The sequence below is a fragment of the Dipodomys spectabilis genome, unplaced genomic scaffold (genome assembly GCF_019054845.1).
Source record: "Dipodomys spectabilis isolate Male_0828 unplaced genomic scaffold, ASM1905484v1 ptg000125l, whole genome shotgun sequence".
NCBI classification, from domain to species: Eukaryota; Metazoa; Chordata; class Mammalia; order Rodentia; family Heteromyidae; genus Dipodomys; species Dipodomys spectabilis.
The window spans coordinates 10,849,392-10,867,083 of NW_024870802.1; the positions used below are offsets into that span (position 1 = coordinate 10,849,392).

General features: G+C 44.6%; 1 protein-coding gene across 1 annotated transcript in view; it reads left to right on the forward strand.

Annotated features, from left to right (window-relative positions):
• The first annotated feature begins 134 nt into the window (after positions 1–134).
• Positions 135–17,692, forward strand: part of Arl3 (ADP ribosylation factor like GTPase 3) — a 44,669-nt gene continuing 27,111 nt past the window's right edge. Inside the window, exons 1-2 of the mRNA XM_042689218.1 lie at positions 135–214; positions 14,334–14,477. Coding sequence (XP_042545152.1) covers positions 212–214; positions 14,334–14,477 — 147 coding nt within the window. The 5' untranslated portion in view covers positions 135–211. The remainder of the gene's footprint in view (positions 215–14,333; positions 14,478–17,692) is intronic.

Consider the following 17,692-nt stretch of genomic DNA (forward strand, 5'->3'; position numbering starts at 1 on the left):
CCTCTAGGACTGCCCACGCGGTGGGGGCAGGGCTTCCGTGCGCATGCGTACTGAGGGAATAGCGGCTCCGGGCCCCGCCCCGTATCGCTGCTTGGCTCCTCCGCTGAGCGTGCGAGGGACGTCGGGGGCGGCGCCCGAGCAGTTGCCCTGGTAACGAGGGAGGCCGGAGGAGGAGGAGGCGGAGGCGGAGGAGGAGGGATTCGGCGGGAGGATGGTGAGTGTGGGGGCCTTGGCCCCTCTGGAGTCGTCCGATCACCCCCCCCTCCCCCTAACCCTGCACTCCTGTCCCCAGGCCCCGGGCGGGGCGCTGCACTTAAAGCCAAGGAGAGAATGGATGGCGCTCAGCTTGGTTGCTGGGTTCTAGATTGGTTTCGGGGGCAGCGGGGAGCCCCAAAAGGGTGGGCCCTGATGGGAAGCCTGGGCCTGGGGGAAAGGCGGGGCTTGCCATGGTTTCTAGGCTGGGGAAGGGACCTGAGGAATACCTCGTCGGCGGGGTACGGAGCCTCGCTGGGTTCTATCATTACTCGGGGGACAAGGGTGGACCCGAGCAGCTTGGAGAGCGATCGCCACACACAGGCTTAGATCTCCTTGGGCCGTCGGCCCAGCCCGCCGCAGGGCGGTGGGGTCTGTCGGGGCCCGGCCAGAAGCGGGAAGAAGGGCCGGTGTTCCCGTCTTAGCGATCGCCCTGGAGGTACCAAGGGAGGAGATGGTAGCCTAGCTCTCCTCTTCCTCCAGTGCTCGGGCCCCTGGGTGAAGCGTGTAGGGAATAAGTCCCAGGACACAAAGAAGCGTTGCTTGGGAAGGATGCCTGCTGTATTTTACAGCGTCTCAGCGTGTACGTGGCAGTGCGCTCCGGCCGTCCAGAATTACTTGTTTAGAGTTCTGCAAGGGCCGGTTGTTGGGTGATGACCCGTTTTCATTCCATCCTTCCTTAATTCATGCTGGATAGAAGCAAAATCATGCCAGGCGTCGGTGGCTCACGCCTGTAATCCTACCTATTCAGGAGGCTAAGATCTGAGGATCGTGGTTCAAAGCCAGTCCCAGCAGGAAAATCCATGAAATTGTTACCTCCAATTAACCACCAGAAAACTGGAAGTGGCGCTGTGGTTCAAGTGGTAGAGTGCAAACCTTGAGCTGAAGAGCTCAGGGACAGAGCCCAGACCCAAAGTTCAAGACCCTGACCAACCCCCCCCCCCCAAAAAAAAAAGTAAAAGTAAAATCGTCACCTGGTTCTTAGCATTTCTATCCGAACCCATTGCAGTGTCCTTTTTCATGTGACCCGACCAGAACCAAAAGATTTGATTTCAGTTGGAATCTCCAAACCAAAAAGAAAAACCAAAACTGGAGAGTGAAGATCATCAATTTGGGACAACAAGCCTCTTTATAACTTTTTTAAATGTTGAAACGCTTTTTTTCTTTTTTGTTGTTGGTGTTGGTGGTGGTGGTGGTGGTGGTGGTGGTGGTCGTGGTCGTGGTCGTGGGGCCTGAGCTCTGACCTGGGCGCTGTCCCTCAGCTCTTCAGCTCAAGGCTAGCACTCTACCACTTGAACCACAGAGCCACTTCCAGCTTTTTTCTGCTTATGTGGTGCTGAGGAATCCAACCCAGGGCCTCGTGCATGCAAGGCAAGCACTCTACCACGGAGCCACCTTCCCAGCCCCACAAAATGTTGAAACTCTTGACATAAGAAAAAAAAAAAGCACTAATGGAGTGGAAGAGGGTGAGGTAATGTGAGGCAGATAGCTCATGCCTGGATTCCCAGCTACTTAGGAGGCTAAGATCTGAGGATTGAGGTTTGAAAACCAGCACAAGTGGGAAAGTCTGTGAGACTCTTCTCTTCAATTAACCACCAAAAAAGCCGGAAGTGGAACTGTGGCTCAAGTGGTAGAGTGCCAGCCCTGAACAAAAAGGCTAAGCAACAGTAAAAGTTCAAGACAGGCCCTAAGTTCAAGAACCAAAACCAACACACAAAAAGAAAACCACTTGATGTCCAGGAAGAAAATATACATAAAACTTTGTTCAGCTTATCCAGTAAATAAGTTATGATTTTAGAATTGATTTTTATGATGTCAAATTGTTAAAGAAGTAGAGTTATTTGATCTATGGTTGCCAATCACATTTCACACTTTCTACATTTGCAGTTCTTTTTAACCTCAGGCTAAACAGATTTTTACAAGTGTTTTCCTTTTTATTAATCATTTATACATGAGCTGTCCATTTAAAGGCTAAATTATCTCAACAAATGAATACACATGTAAATATTTATACAGAAAAGAACTAGAAATGAAAAAGGGATGCCAAACCAACAAAAAATGAGATTTGTATTGAAAATGAGGAAGATGAGAGTGGCTAACTTTTCCGACTTTATCAATTAAATGGACTGCATAATTTCATGATTGTTTAAAATTGTAGAACATAGTAAATTCACTACTGCTGGGGTTTCTAGGTGCACATTGACACAATATACAACAAATTAACAGTATATGCTTCTGTTTTTGTTTTTGTTGGTTATGGGGCTTGAACTCTGGGCCTGGACACTGTCCCTTAGCTCTTCACCGCAAGGCTAGCACTCTACCACTTGAGCCATGGCACCACTTCCACTTTCTGCTTATATGGTTCTGAGGAATCGAACCCTGGGCCTCATGTACAGGAGGCAAGCACTCTACCACTGAGCCACCTTCCCAGGCCCTATGCTTCTGTTCAAAATGACTAGTATTCAATGATCAAAATACATATTGTTTATCTCTTTTCTTAAAATGAACAACAAGAAATTAGGACACATTCTAGATTTACAAATACTTTTTTTTTGGATTGGTCATGGGGCTTGAACTCTGGGCCTGGGCGCTGTCCGTCAGCTCTTCAGCTCAAGGCTAGTGCTCTACCACTTGAGCCACAGCACCACCTCCAGTTTTCTGGTGGCTCACAGACTTTCCTGCTGGGGCTGGCTTTGAACTATGATCCTCAGATCTTAGACTCCTAAGTAGCTGGGATGACAAATGTGAGCCACCAGTGCCCAGCTACAAAATACTTTGTTTTTGTTTTTTTATTCTTTTGCCAGTCCTGGGGCTTGAACTCAGGGCCTAGGCATTGTCCCTGAGCTTCTTTGGCTCAAGGCTAACACTCTACCACTTGAGCCACAGCAACACTTCTGGCCTTTTCTGTTTATGTGGTACTGAGGAATCAAACCCGGGGCTTTGTGCATGCTAGGTCAGTACTCTTCCACTAAGCCACATTCTTTTTTTCTTTTCCTATCGTTGAAAGTGTGAACCATTCTTACAACTGGGAGTAGAATACTGAACTTAAACAGTAAATTACATGATTAAGTATGTCACCTCTAGTATTCCATTAGCCCCCATGGTTCACTGGGCAACTGGAAAGTGAGTTCCAGGGCCATGTTTTAGACTTCAGCTGTGACTCATACATTTTTTTTTTCCCTAAATTTGAGTTGCTGAAAAAGAAACAAACAAAAAACATTAAGGGTTTCTAGAACATCAGCTTAGGATCAGCTATTTTACTCCTAGACTAGAACACTAAATTCCTAATGGAATACACAGATGACAGTAATTTGGGCACACAACTAATGGCTGTGATTTAACATGCAACTCAGTTTGGTAATTATATAGAGAGCATATAGAATTATCTAGTATGTTTAACATTTGAAGATTGTTCAACAGTATATATGTATTCTAGTCAAAAATGGTCAGTGAAAAATATAATTTAAAAAGATGTCACAGGGGCTGGAAAGGTGGCTCAGTGGTAGAGTGTTTACCTTGCATACATGAGGCCCTGGGTTCGATTCCTCAGCACCATGTGAGCAGAAAAAGCCAGAAGTGGTGCTGTGGCTCAAGTGGTAGAGCGCTAGCCTTGAGCTGAAGAGATCAGGGACAGTGCACAGGCCCAGAGTTCAAGACCCACAACAATACATACATACATATAAAAATAAGTCACGCAGCAGAGTGTGGTGGTACACACCTATAATCCCAATTGTGGCAAGAGGACTATTAGACTATAGAACCTGTCTCAAGTAATTAATACAAGTGTATTAGTGTGTTACAAAACGAGCCAGGCGCCAGTGGCTCATGCCTGTAATCCTAGTTACTCAGGAGGCTGAAGATCGGGATTTGAAGCCAGCCTGAGCAGGAAAGCCAATGACACTTTCTCCAGTTAACCACCAGAAATCTGGAAGTGGTGCTGTGTCTCAAAGTGGTAGAGCACTTGAACAAAAAAGCCCAGGGACAGTGCCCAGCCCCTAAGACCAACAACACTGACCAACACTGACAAAAAAACACCCCACAATTATGAACATTTTAATTAAACAAACACCAGGGCCTGACCCAGTAGCTCAGATCTATAATTCCAGCTATCCTCAGAGTTCTGGAAGACTGAACTTCAAAACCAGCCCAGGTAGTTTGTGAGACTCCATCTCAACAAGTCAGGCATGATGGTGTTAAGCTGTGTCCCAACCATCTGGGAGTCTTTCAGAGAATCAGTATCTCAGGGCCAGCCCCAAGTAAGACCTGGAGACTCTAAAGAATAACTACAACAACAAAATAGACTCCTAGCTGGGCGCCAGTGGCTCACGCCTGTAATCCTAGCTACTAAGGAGCTGAGATCTGAGAATCAGTTTAAAGCCAGCCTGGGCAGGAAAGTCCTGAGACTCTTATTTCCAATAAAACCACCAGAAAACCAGAAGTGGTGCAATGGCTCAAGAGGTAGAGCTCTTGAACTGAAGATCTGAGGGACAGAACCCAGGTGCAGAATTCAAGCCCCATGACCAAAAAAAAAGACTCCATTGGTAGAGTACTTGATACAGTACCTGAGGCGCAAACAGAACACCCTGAGTTTAAACCCCAATCCTGCAAAGAAACCACAGCTACTATTTTGTGTGGCTACTATGTATCATGCTTTATCTGCAACATTCTTTCAACAAGTTCTGCTCAAATGGAAACCCACTCAGCTGAAGAGATTTATACTTTGTCTCAGGTAACATTTGTATTTACTTAGTTTGAGAGGAAAAAGAAATTGAGCCCAGAGCTGGTGGCTCAAACCAACTACTCAGGAGGCTGAGATCTGAAGATTACTGTTAGAATGAAGCCAGCCCAGGCAGGAAAGTCTAACTTTTAGCTCCAATTAATAACTAAAAATCCAGAAGTACAGATATGAGGTGAGGGAAAACGAAGGAATGACATTGTTAAAAAAAAAAAAAAAGCTATGTATTTATTACCTGACTTATGAAATGGTAACCCCTCTGTATAATACTTTAACAATAAAATTACTATTTTATGTGCTAGTCCTGGGGCTTGAACTCCGAGCCTTCAGCTTTTTTTTTTTTTTTTTTTTTTTTGATCATGGGGCTTGAACTCTGTGCCTGGGTGCCATCCTGGTTTTTGGTGGTTAATTGGAGATAGGGAAGTTGGCTCAGGGGTAGAGCGCTTGCCTTGCATGCATGAGGCCCTGGGTTCGATTCCTCAGTACCACATAAGCAAAAAGAAAAAAGCCGGAAGTGGCGCTGTGGCTCAAGTGGTAGAGCACTAGCCTTGAGCTGAAGAGCTGAGGGACAGCGCTCAGGCCCAGAGTTCAGGCCCCACGACCAGACCCCTCCCCCCCCCCCAAAAAAAAAAAAGAATGTCACGGATTTTCTTGCCTGGGCTGGCTTTGAACCACAGTCCTCAGATCTCAGCCTCCTGAGTAGCTAGAATTACAGGTATGAGCCTCCGGCACCCAGCTAAGCTTTTATTTATTTATATATTTAGCTCAAAGCTAGTGCTATACCATTTGAACACCTCTATTTCTGGCTTTTTGGTGGCTAGAAGTAAGAGTCCCATAGAATTTTCTGTCCAGGATGGCTTTGAACCATGATTCTCAGACCTTAGCTTCCTGAGTAGCTAGGATTCCAGGCATGAGCCACCAGTGCTCAGCTTAAAATTGCATTTTTTTTAAAAAGCCAGAAGTAGAACTGTGGGTCAAGTGGTAGAATGCCAGCATTGAGTGAAAAAGCTAAGAGAACCCCAGCACTGGCATCCAATATCAACATCAACTGCCTTTAAACTAGCTGAGCTTAGTTTGTGTTTGTGTTTGTTGTTGTTGTTGTAGTAGAGCTTTAACTCAGGACCTGGGCGCTTTCCCTGAGCCTCTTTGTGCTCAAGGCTAGTGCTCTACCACTTGAGTCATAGCTCCATTTCTGGGTTTTGAGTAGTTAATTGGAAGAGACTCAGAGGAACTTTTCTGTCCAGGCTGGCTTCCATCCATGATCCTCAGATCTCAGCCTTCTAAGTAAGGAAGATTACAGATGTGAGCCACTGGCACCTGGCAGCTTAGTATTTTTAATATTAAAGTTTTCACTGTTCCACCATGTATACTTTCCATATTCCAACATTGCCCTGGCCCTCCACTGCTGGTTTCCTTGAATGACCTAGTTTATATGATTTTAGATCTACACACTATACCTCCCAGGAATGGAGTTTAAGCTGATTTTGAGGCAGGGAAAATATCTGTGGTGGATAGCTTATCTACTCATGACTGTCTTGTAGAAAAGTTTGTTTCAGGGCTGGGAAGGTGGCTCAGTGGTAGAGCACTTGCCTTGCATGCCTGAGGCTCTGGGTTCGATTCCCAGCACCACATAAGCAAAAAGAAAAAAAAGCCGGAAGTGGCACTGTGGCTCAAGTGGTAGAGCGCTAGCCTTGAGCTGAAGAGCTGAGGGACAGCGCCCAGGCCCAGAGTTCAGGCCCCACGACCGGACCCAAAAAAAAAAAACCACCGAAAAGTTTGTTTCAACATTTTGTGGCTGAGTCAGAACACATGTCCACCAGGGTGCAGATAACTTATATGCACACATGCTGAGAGTGCATGCATACAATTAACTGCAGTTCTTGTTTCTTAATAGCTTTAATTTCATAGGAGTATAAAGCCTGTGTGGAGATCAAGTCTGTTTTGCTTATTATTTGCTCAGGGAACATTATGGGTGTTAATGGGAGCCAAAAATATACTTCAAATATTAACTTCATTGTATTTGTACTGTAAAAATTAAGCTCCATCATAAATTTCACTTCTCTTGACTGTCTTCTTTCATTTGACATTTTAAAATATGGCACATACAGATGGAAGCATAGAATAGATTTACTCTGCTTTCTCTCATGTGGGCCCCATAAGTCAGCTTACTTTGTACCTTCCAGGCAAACATCTATAAATACCTATAAATATCCTCTTCCCTAGTTAGCAAACTGGGGTAATCCTGTGATCCCCTGTCCTCACTGGTTGGGTTAATATGATACTATATTGCCTTTGTACACAACTTTCCCAGATCATGTTTGTGAAATCATTGACTATCAGCTGAACTCTCCATATCTGTGTAATTTCATGAAGGTGACATTTGGTGCTCTCGCTTCCTAATGAGGAACATTACTCAAAGAAATGTAAGAATATCATAATCTATCTCATGAGGTTAATAAAAGTCATGCATAGCCAGGCGCTGGTGGCTCATGCCTGTAATCCTAGCTACTCAAGAGGCTGAGATCTAAGGATCGCAGTTCAAAGCCAGCCCGGGCAGGAGAGACTGTGAGACTCCTATCTCCAATAAACCACCAGAAAACCGGAAGTGGCGCTATAGCTCAAGTGGTAGAGCGCTCGCCTTGAGCTGAAGAGCTGAGGGACAGTGCCCAGGCCCAGAGTTCAAGCCCCACGACCGACAAAAAAAAAACAAACGGTAGAGTGCTTGCTGTGAGCTGAAGAGCTGAGGGACAACGCCCAGGCCCAGAATTCAAGCCCCACAACCAACAAACATAAAAGTTATGCATAGATAATTTTTTTCTTTCTCATCTATGATTTTCTTCCCTCTCTTTAAAATGAATAAAGGGGGCTGGCAAGGTGGCTCAGTGGTAGAGTGCTTGCCTTACATGCATGAGGCCCTGAGTTCAATTTTTCAGCACCACATAAGCAGAAAAAGCCAGAAGTGGCACTGTGGCTAAAAGTGGTAGAGTACTAGCCTTGAGCTGAAGAGCTGAGGGACAGCGCCCAGGCCCAGAGTTCAGGCCCCATGACTGGTAAAAAAAAAAAAAAAAAAAAAGCCCCTGGCCAAAAAAAAAAAAAAAAAGAATAGAGGGTTTCTGGCCTGCCTCATCAGTAGAACACATGCCTAGCAATCACAAACACCAGTGCCATACAAAAAAATTAAATTAGTTTTTTTCTCTTTTACTCATTTTTATTTCATTTATTTATTTATTTTTACAGTCCTGGGGCTTGAACTCAGAGTCTGGGCACTGTCTCTGAGCTTCAAGGCTAGCACTCTACCACTTAGGCAACAGTACTACTTCCAGATTTTTCTGTTTATGTGGTACTAAGGAATCAAACCCAGGGCTTCATTCATGGTAGGCAAGTGCTCTACCACTAAGACACATTCCAAAATATCATGTGTGCAAAAAAAAAAAAAAAAAAAAAAATCTCAGCCTACAAGGTCTGCGATTGGAAAATCATGATTCAAAGTGAGCCCAGGCAGACAGTCTGAGAGACTTTCATTTCCAATTAATCACTAAAATGCTCCAGGCTGGAGTTGTGACACATGTGGTAGTGAGTGAAAAAGCCAACTAAGAACTTAAGCCCTTGAGTTCAAGCCTTACTTGGGGGAGGGGGTGAAGGTCTCAGCCTCTCAGCCTAGTTATTTTTTTTTTTTTTTGTCAGTCGTGGGGCTTGAACTCTGGGCCTGAGCGCTGTCCCTCAGCTCTTCAGCTCAAGGCGAGCGCTCTACCACTTGAGCTACAGCGCCACTTCCGGTTTTCTGGCGGTTTACAGTGTCTCCTGCCCCGGCTGGCTTTGAACCGCGATCCTCAGATCTCAGCCTCCTGAGTAGCTAGGGTTACAGGCGTGAGGCACCAGCGCCCGGCAGCCTAGTTATTTTTTATCTAGTCATTAAAAAAAAAAAAAAAAAAAAAAAAACTAGGCAGCTGGGCTCTGGTGGCTTATGCCTGTAATCCTAACTACTCAGGAGGCTGAGATCTGAGGATCATGGTTCAAAGCCAGCTTGGGCAGGAAAATCTGTGAGACCCTTACTTCCAATCAACTACTCAGAAAAAGCCAGAAGAGATTGTGTCTCAATTGGTAGAGCACTAGCCTTGAACAAAAGAAGAAAGAAGAAGAAGAAGGAAGAAGAAGAAATAAGAAAAAGAAAAAAGTAGAAGCAGCTGCAGCAGCTCAGGGACAGGGTCCAGACCCAAAGTTCAAGCCCCAGAACCCACCAAAAAATTAGTTGGCTACTGGTGGCTTACACTTCTAATCCTAGTTACTCAGAAGGCTGAGGTCTGAGGATCACAGTTTGAAGCCAGCCTGGGCAGAAAAGTCTGTGAGACTCTTATCTTCAGAATTACTTCAAGGGGCTGGGAAGGTGGCTCAGTGGTAGAGGGCTTGCCTTGCATGCCTGAGGCCCTGGGTTTGATTCCTCAGCACCACATAAGCAAAATGAAAAAAGCCGGAAGTGGCGCTGTGGCTCAAGTGGTAGAGCTCTAGCCTTGAGCTGAAGAGCTGAGGGACAGCGCCCAGGCCCAGAGTTCAGGCCCCACAACTGGACCCCCCCCCCAAAAAAAAACAATTACTTTGAAAAAGCCAGAAGTGGTGCTGTGGCTCAATTGGTAGAATGCTAGCCTGTAACACAAATAGGCTCAAGGACAGTGCCCAGGCCCTGAATTCAAGCCCCAGGACTAACACAAAAAAATATAATATCAAAGCATTGATTTTAAACTTAGAATTCCTTTTTTTAAAAAAAAAATTTATTGTGAAAATACTGTACAGAGGGGTTACAATTACATGGGCAAGATAATGAGTACATTTCTTATCAAGCATTGTAGCCTCCTCCTTTATTTCCCCTTCCATCCCCTCCCATCCTCCCCCCCCCACCAAAGTTGTAAAGTTCATTTTTCCACATAATGACTTGTATATCTCATTGTTGCAATGGATCCACCTGTATCCCTATTTAAATGATTAGAATTTCTTATAAGAGAGAATGAGGCCCTTTCTTTTCACAAGCCAATCAGGATGTAAGGATGTATAACACTATATTTTCTCTGTTCTCAGCCTTTTTATATCACCAGTCCACAAGGAGCTCAGAATTCTAATTTAACTGTTCTAAAAGGTGATATTAGAAGGGAATGGTGGTGGTGGAGCCAGGTGCTGGTGGCTCACTCCTGTAATCCTAGCTACTCAGGAGGCTGAGATCTGAGGATCGCGGTTCAAAGCCAGCCCAGGCAGGAGAGATCGTGAGACTCCTATCTCCAATAAACCACCAGAAAACTGGAAGTGGCACTGTAGCTGAAGTGGTAGAGCGCTCGCCTTGAGCTGAAGAGCTGAGGGACAGCGCCCAGGCCCAGAGTTCAAGCCCCACGACCGACAAAAAAAAGAAGGGAACAGGTGACTTTTTTTTTTAATTTGCCAATCCTGGGACTTGAACTCAAGGCCTGGGCACTGTCCCTGAGCTTTTTGTTCAAGGCTAGCATACTACCAGGTGAGCCACAGCACCAGTTTTGGCTTTTTCTGTTTGTGTGGTACTGAGGGATTGAACCCAGGGCTGTATGCATATGAGGCAAGCACTCTACCACTAAGCCACATTCCCAGCTCCTAGAAGGCAACATCTTATAAATACAATTTGAAGACAGAATGGTATCAAAGTATTTTTTTTTCCTAGGTCATGGGGCTTGAACTCTGGGCCTGGGCGCTGTCCCTGAACTCTTCAGCTCAAGGCTAGTGCTCCACCACTTGAGCCACAATGCCACTTCTGGTTTTCTGGTGGTTAATTGGAGTCTCACGGACTTTCCTGCCCAGGCTGGCTTTGAATCATGATCCTCAGATCTCAGACTCCTGAGTAGCTAGAATTATAGGCGTGAGCCACCAGCACCTGGCTCAGAGAAGATTTTTTTCAAAAAGCAAAAACAAGTCTTGCCTTAAAAAAGAAAAATGTGCCGGGCGCTGGTGGCTCACGCCTGTAATCCTAGCTACTCAGGAGGCTGAGATCTGAGGATCACGGTTCAAAGCCAGCCTGGGCAGGAGAGACCGTGAGACTCCTATCTCCAGCCTTGAGCTGAAGAGCTGAGGGACAGCGCCTAGGCCCAGAGTTCAGGCCCTATGACTGGACCCGAAAAAAAAAAAAGAAAAATGTGCCTGTCCTTTGTTCTCTCATTTGTTTCGAGCCTATTCATTCTCTTTCTCCTAAATCTTTTGGCATACATTTGTCATCTTAGACTAAATCTTCCATCTATTGTTGGGAAAAATTGAGGCACAGAAGTTAATGTGGTCCTTAGCAAGTCAGTGCAAATACCAGACTAGAAATGGTAAATAGCCAAGCTCTGGTGGCTCAATCCTGTAATTCTACTAAGAGGAGGCTGAAATCTAAAGATTGCCGTTCAAAGCCAAGCTGGGCAGAAAAGTCAGTGAGACTCTTATTCCAGTTAACCAGACAATTGCTAGAAGAAGTGGTATGGCTCAAGTGGTAGTGTGCCAGCCTTGAGCAAAAAAAGTCAAGTGAGGGCTAGGAAGGTGGCTCAGTGGTAGAGCGCTTGCCTTGCATGCCTGAGGCCCTGGGTTCGATTCCTCAGAACCACATAAGCAAAAAGAAAAAATCCAGAAGTGGTGCTGTGGCTCAAGTGGTAGAGCGCTAGCCTTGAGCTGAAGAGCTGAGAGACAGCGCCCAGGCCCAGAGTTCAGGCCCCACGACTGGACCCAAAAAAAAAAAAAAAGTCAAGTGAAAGCACAAGGCTCTGAGTTCAAGCCCCAGTACCGGCACACACGCCCAAAAATGTGGGAGCCGGGCACTGGTGGCTCACACCTGCAATCCTAACTACTCAGGACACTAGGATCTAAGGATCCTGGTTCAAAGCTAGCCTGGTCATGAAAGTTTGTGAGACTATATTTCCGATTAACAGAAAACTGGAAGTGGAGCTCTGGCTCAAAGTAGTAGGAAAAAAAAAATCTCTGGGACAGTGCCCGGTCCTGAGTTCTAGCCCCACAACCAAAAAAAAAAGTGGGAAAGTGTATAAGACAGAAAGGAGTTTTTTTTAGTAATTATGCATATTTGCATATCATTGTCCAAAGACCTAATCATCAGGACTTATTTCACAGAAGTTATCATTTGATCTTAGTAAACAAACTGGTCTAAACTGTCACCTCATGTGGTGTGGATAATACATACAATTATTCTATGTAAATCGAATGCAATAGGAAGGAATTTATAGTCTGGATGGAAGATTAGGGTTTGGGGGTTTATTTTTTTTTAGTATATATATTTTTTTTCTTTAATTTTTTTTGGGTCCGGTCGTGGGGCCTGAACTCTGGGCCTGAGCCCTGTCCCTCAGCTCTTCAGCTCAAGGCTAGTGCTCTACCACTTGAGCCACAGCACCACTTCTGGCTTTTTTCTTTTTGCTTATGTGGTGCTGAGGAATCGAACCCAGGGCCTCAGGCATGCAAGGCAAGCGCTCTATCACTGAGCCAACTTCCCAGCCCCAGTATATATTTTTTATTGTAAAGATACTGTACAGAGGGGTTACAGTTACATAAGGTAATGAGTACATTTCCTATGGAGCATTATTATCTCCTCTTGTTTTTCCCCTACAATCCCTTCCCTCCCCACCTCCCCAACTCCTTCCTCTGCCCCCCCCCCCCCCGCCAAGATTAGGTTTTATGACCTTTAAACTCTGGGATCTCTGTTGTAACCAAGCCTCATTAGAACAAGATTGTCCGCAACAGGACAGAACAAAAAATGATCATATACAATTGTTCTATTCTTAACCAAAAAGCAACAATACTATAGGACTGGAGGTGTACTCAGTGGTAGACCATTTGCCTAGCATACAAGAGGCCCTGGGTTCAAAAGAAACAACTCTGGTTATATTTTGATCATGATGCCTTTTATAATTCCATAACTTCTCTGATATCTAAATTTTTATCTGGAAAACATATTCTATATTATACACCTATTCTTGTGAAAAATAGATGTTAATAGGGTATTTTGAGTAAAGAAAAATGAACCAAAATAAAGTCTTAAACAGAAAGCCCAGCTACCATTTTATATAGCCTTTTTTTTTGTGGGGGGGAGGTATACTACCTTAAAATTTTATAGTGACATGACTGGGTAATTTCATTTAACAACTATTATTTAGTACTTTATCTCATATTGACTTTACCTACAAGAAGCTTTACTGTGGGGGGGGGGCAGGAGGTGGGAGGGGGCGGGGGAGATGGGAAGGGATGGATGGGAAGGGGAAACAAAGGAGGAGGCAACAATGCTTGATAAAAAATGTACTCATTGCCTTGCCCGTGTAACTGTAACCCCTCTGTATGGCATTTTCACAATTAAAAAAAAAGGGCTAGGAAGATGGCTCAGTGTAGAGTGCTTGCCTTGCATGCGGCCCTGGGTTTGATTCCTCAGCACCACATAAGCAAAAATGAAAAAAACCGGAAAGTGGCGCTGTGGCTCAAGTGGTAGAGTGCTAGCCTTGAGCTGAAGAGCTGAGGGACAGTGCCCAGGCCCAGAGTTCAGGCCCACAACCGGACCCCCCCCCCCCAAAAAAAAAAGCCGGGCGCTGGTGGCTCATGCCTGTAATCCTAGCTACTCAGGAGGCTGAGATCTGAGGATCTAGCACTCTACCTCTTGAGCCACAGCGCCACTTCCGGCTTTTTTCTTTTTGGTTATGTGGTGCTGAGGAATCAAACCCAGGGCCTCAGGCATACAAGGTAAGCGCTCTACCACTGAGCCACCTTCCCAGCCCCTTTGAAGCAATTTTAATTTTACTTTAAACCTTATTTTTTCCCTAATCCTAAGTATTCCAAAAATGAATGGTAAAGGGACAGCGCCCAGGCCCAGAGTTCAGGCCTCACAACTGACCCCCCCCAAAAAAACAAAAAGGGGCTAGGGTCATGGTTCAGGGATAGAGTACTGCCTAGCAAGCACCAAGCCCTGAGTTCAAACTCTGGTACTGAAAAAACTAAAAAGCCAGTAAAGGAGAAAAATAGAAAACCAATTACCTAGTCTGATGAGTATTGAAGTCTAAGTATGTATGTAGGACATTAGGAACATAGGCAGGTAGTGGTTCACACTTCCAGAAGATTTGATGTGACTGCTAAGCTGGATTAATAGGAATAGGAATAAGTCATGCCACTTACTAAGTTGCTGCATTTACTATAGTACTTCTGCTAAAACTTGGAAGGAGGAAGCAAGTGGAACAAATGGCATTAGAGTGGGAAGTAATAACAGGCTGTCCGTGTCCAAGAACTCCTTTCAAGGAGCAGAAGTTGTCCTGATGTCCACGAATACCAAAGTCAGTGCCCCGCAAGTAATCTGTCTCCTTCATGGTTGTTCAAGGGCTTACTCTCCATTTTGCGCAAATTGAAAAGTGCACCGGACCAGGAGGTGCGAATCCTTCTCCTGGGCTTGGATAATGCAGGCAAGACTACGCTGCTGAAGCAGCTTGCATCTGAAGACATCAGCCACATCACACCTACCCAGGTGAGCACTGCCCTGGCTCCAGGTGCTGAGTCCCACAGGGTGGTTGAGAGAGAGCAGGACATGGCTTCATCCACATCCAAATTTTGTTTTTTAAACAGTCTAAAAGAAATTATATATATATATATACACACACACACACACACACACACACACATGTGAACATATATACTATATGTATATATGTATATGTATCACATATATGATTTATATAAGTACCTATATGTAGAATCTCTTGATCATGTGTAATATGTCAGATATATGATATTTGATCTATATATGATATATGTTATCATGAGATTCTATCTAGATATATAAGATATTTAGAGCATCCAAATTCCTAGAGACAGAAAGTAGAATGGTTAGTGGATCTGGAAAGGAGGAATAGGGAGGTTTGTTTAATGGATACACAGTTGGAAACAATTCTGAGGGTGATACACATAGCATGAATGTACACACTTTGAAATAGTTAAGGCAAGTAGTGGTGGTTCATGCCTATAATCCCAACTACTTAGGAGTCAGATCTGGAAGATTACAGTTCAAGGCCAGCCTGCGTAGAAAGTTAGTAAGACTCCCCCACCTCTCAGCCAGCAAGCTGGGCATAGTGTTCCATGCCTGTGGCTCCATGTAAGTGGGAGATATGAATAGGAGGATCAAGGTTCCAACTAGTCCCCTGAGTTCAAACCTCAGCATCATAATAGATCAATTGATAGATAACAGAATATTTAAAATAGTGTATTTTATGTCATAAACCATCACAATTTAATTGATGCATATTTATATATTTGTGTGTTAAAACAATTCTCTAAAATCTAAATGATTACCTATATTCCTCCTCTCCTCTCCCCTGAAGTGCTAAGCATCCAAACCAGAGTAAATGCTAAGCTAGTACTCTTCTGCTGAACTACATACAACCCCAGCCCTATATACTTTGTGTGCCTGTCAGGACCTGGTGGGCACTGTCCCTTGGCTTTTTCACTCAAGGCTAGAGCTCTACTACTTCAGCCACACCTTTACTTCTGGCTTTTTGCTGGCTGAACTGGAGATAAAAGCTTCACAGACTTTCCTGCCCAGCCTGGCTTCAAACAACAATCATTAGATCTCAGCCTCCTGAGTAACTAGGATTACAGGAGTGCGTCACTGGCACCCAGCATCCAGTGTGGCATTTTGCTGCTACTTTTTCTTTTTTCTGTTCCTGGGGCTTGAATTCAGGGCCTGGGCATTGTCCCTGAGCCTCTCTGTACCCAAGACTAGCACTCTACCACTTGAGTCATAGAGCCACTTCTGGCTTTTTCTGTTTATATGGTACTAAGGAAATGGACCCAGGGCTTCATACGTGCTAGGCAAGCACTCTATCACTAAGCCACATTCCCAGTCCCAATTTTTGCTAGCCCTTTTGGAGATGGAGTTCTCACAGAATTACTGCCCAGGCTGGCTTTGAACCACAGCCTTGTAAAGAGCTAGCAGTGGGTCTAGGAAGGTGGCTCAGTGGTAGAGTTGTTTGCCTTGCATGCATGAGGCCCTGGATTCGATTCCTCAGCACCACATAAGCAAAAACAAAAAAGCCAGAAGTGGTGCTGTGGCTCAAGTGGTAGAGCGCTAGCCTTGAGCTGAAGAGCTGAGGGACAGCGCCCAGGCCCATAGTTTAGGCCCCATGACCAGACCACCCCCCCCAAAAAAAAAAAAAAAGCTAGCAGTATAGGCATAAGCCACCATTCCCCAACTCTTAGTCCCTTTTGAGTGTTTGTTTGAGCATCAGGATTTAGCAAAACCAGAGTTATTTAGCATTTTCTGTCATTGTTCTGTGATTAGACCTTGGTGTCAGCTTTGAAAGGCTGTGCTGGTATATGTACTTCACGGCCTGTGAGTCTTAGTGATTCACAGCTCCTTGCAGAAAAGTCATTTCAACTGCTACCAAATGAGCAATTTTACAGCTTCTGAACAAATTTAATGTATAGCCTAAGGAGGAGCAAATTACAACAGTCTCGCCTAGAAGGGCTAAAAACACATATTAGTGTGTCAGGATTTCTGCCAGAAAAAGAAGGGCTAGTTTTTTTTTAGTATTAGCAGTAGACTGGATTTCTCAAGAGCACTAAAATGAGGACTTCCATACTGCAAACAGAAATTAACTCAAACTGATAAACCCAGAGTTTGAATGTTAACCTTCAGGCTTTATTGGATGTGTTATAGGTGACTTTGTTATTATACTATATCAAGCTTCACATATTCCTTACAAACTTTTATTATATTTTGGGTTAAATATTAATGTGACAACAATGGGTTCATTGTGACATTTCTATACAACTTCACCTCCACCTCCTCTCTTACTCTTTTTCCCCCTCGGAATTATTTCAACAAGCTTCCTTGGTTGTTGTTGAGTAGAAGGGTTTTTTGTTTGTTTGTTTTTGCTGTTCTCGGGGCTTGAACTCTTAGCCTAGGCACTGTCCCTGGACTCCTTTTTGTTTGTAGAACATTTTTAAATACACAAAAAGTCACTCTGGAAATGAGTCACAATGTAAAAGCTGTCTTTTACAATAAGGGTAAGCCACTTTCCTATAGAGTTCTGAAACTTCCGATTTAGTCATGGGTATTTTTTTTTTCCTGCCAGCTCTGGAGCTTGAACTCATGGCCTGAGCACTGTCCTTGAGCTTCTTTTGCTCAAGGCTAGCACTCTACCACTTGGCCACAGCATCACTTCTAGCTTTCTCTGTTTATGAGGAATCAAACCCAGGGCTTCATCCATGCTAGGCAAACACCCTATCACCGAGCCACATTCCTAGTCCCATTTTATCATTCTTACAAGGTGATTTTTTTTGTTGTTTAAGTTATTCTGCTTGCTCATGAAGTACCTTCTCTTAGAACCCCTAAGGTCTTGTTAATTTGCTTCTCTCTAGACAAACTCCCAGCTGGCCTTTCTGCTTGTTGTTGCTTTATTCACCTTCCTCAAAGTTCTACCTTGAAATCCCAGTGTTGGTAGCTCACATCTGGAATCCTAGCCACTCAGGAGGCTGAGATCTGAGAATTGTTGTTCAAAGAAAGCTAGCCTAGGGCTGGGAAGGTGGGTCAGTGGTAGAGTGTTTACCTCGAATGCATGAGGCCCTAAGTTCAATTCCTCAGCACCACCTAAACAGAAAAAGCCAGAAGTGGTGCTGTGGCTCAAGTGGTAGAGTGCTAGCCTTGAGCTTAAGAGCTGAGGGACAGCGCCCAGGCCCAGAATT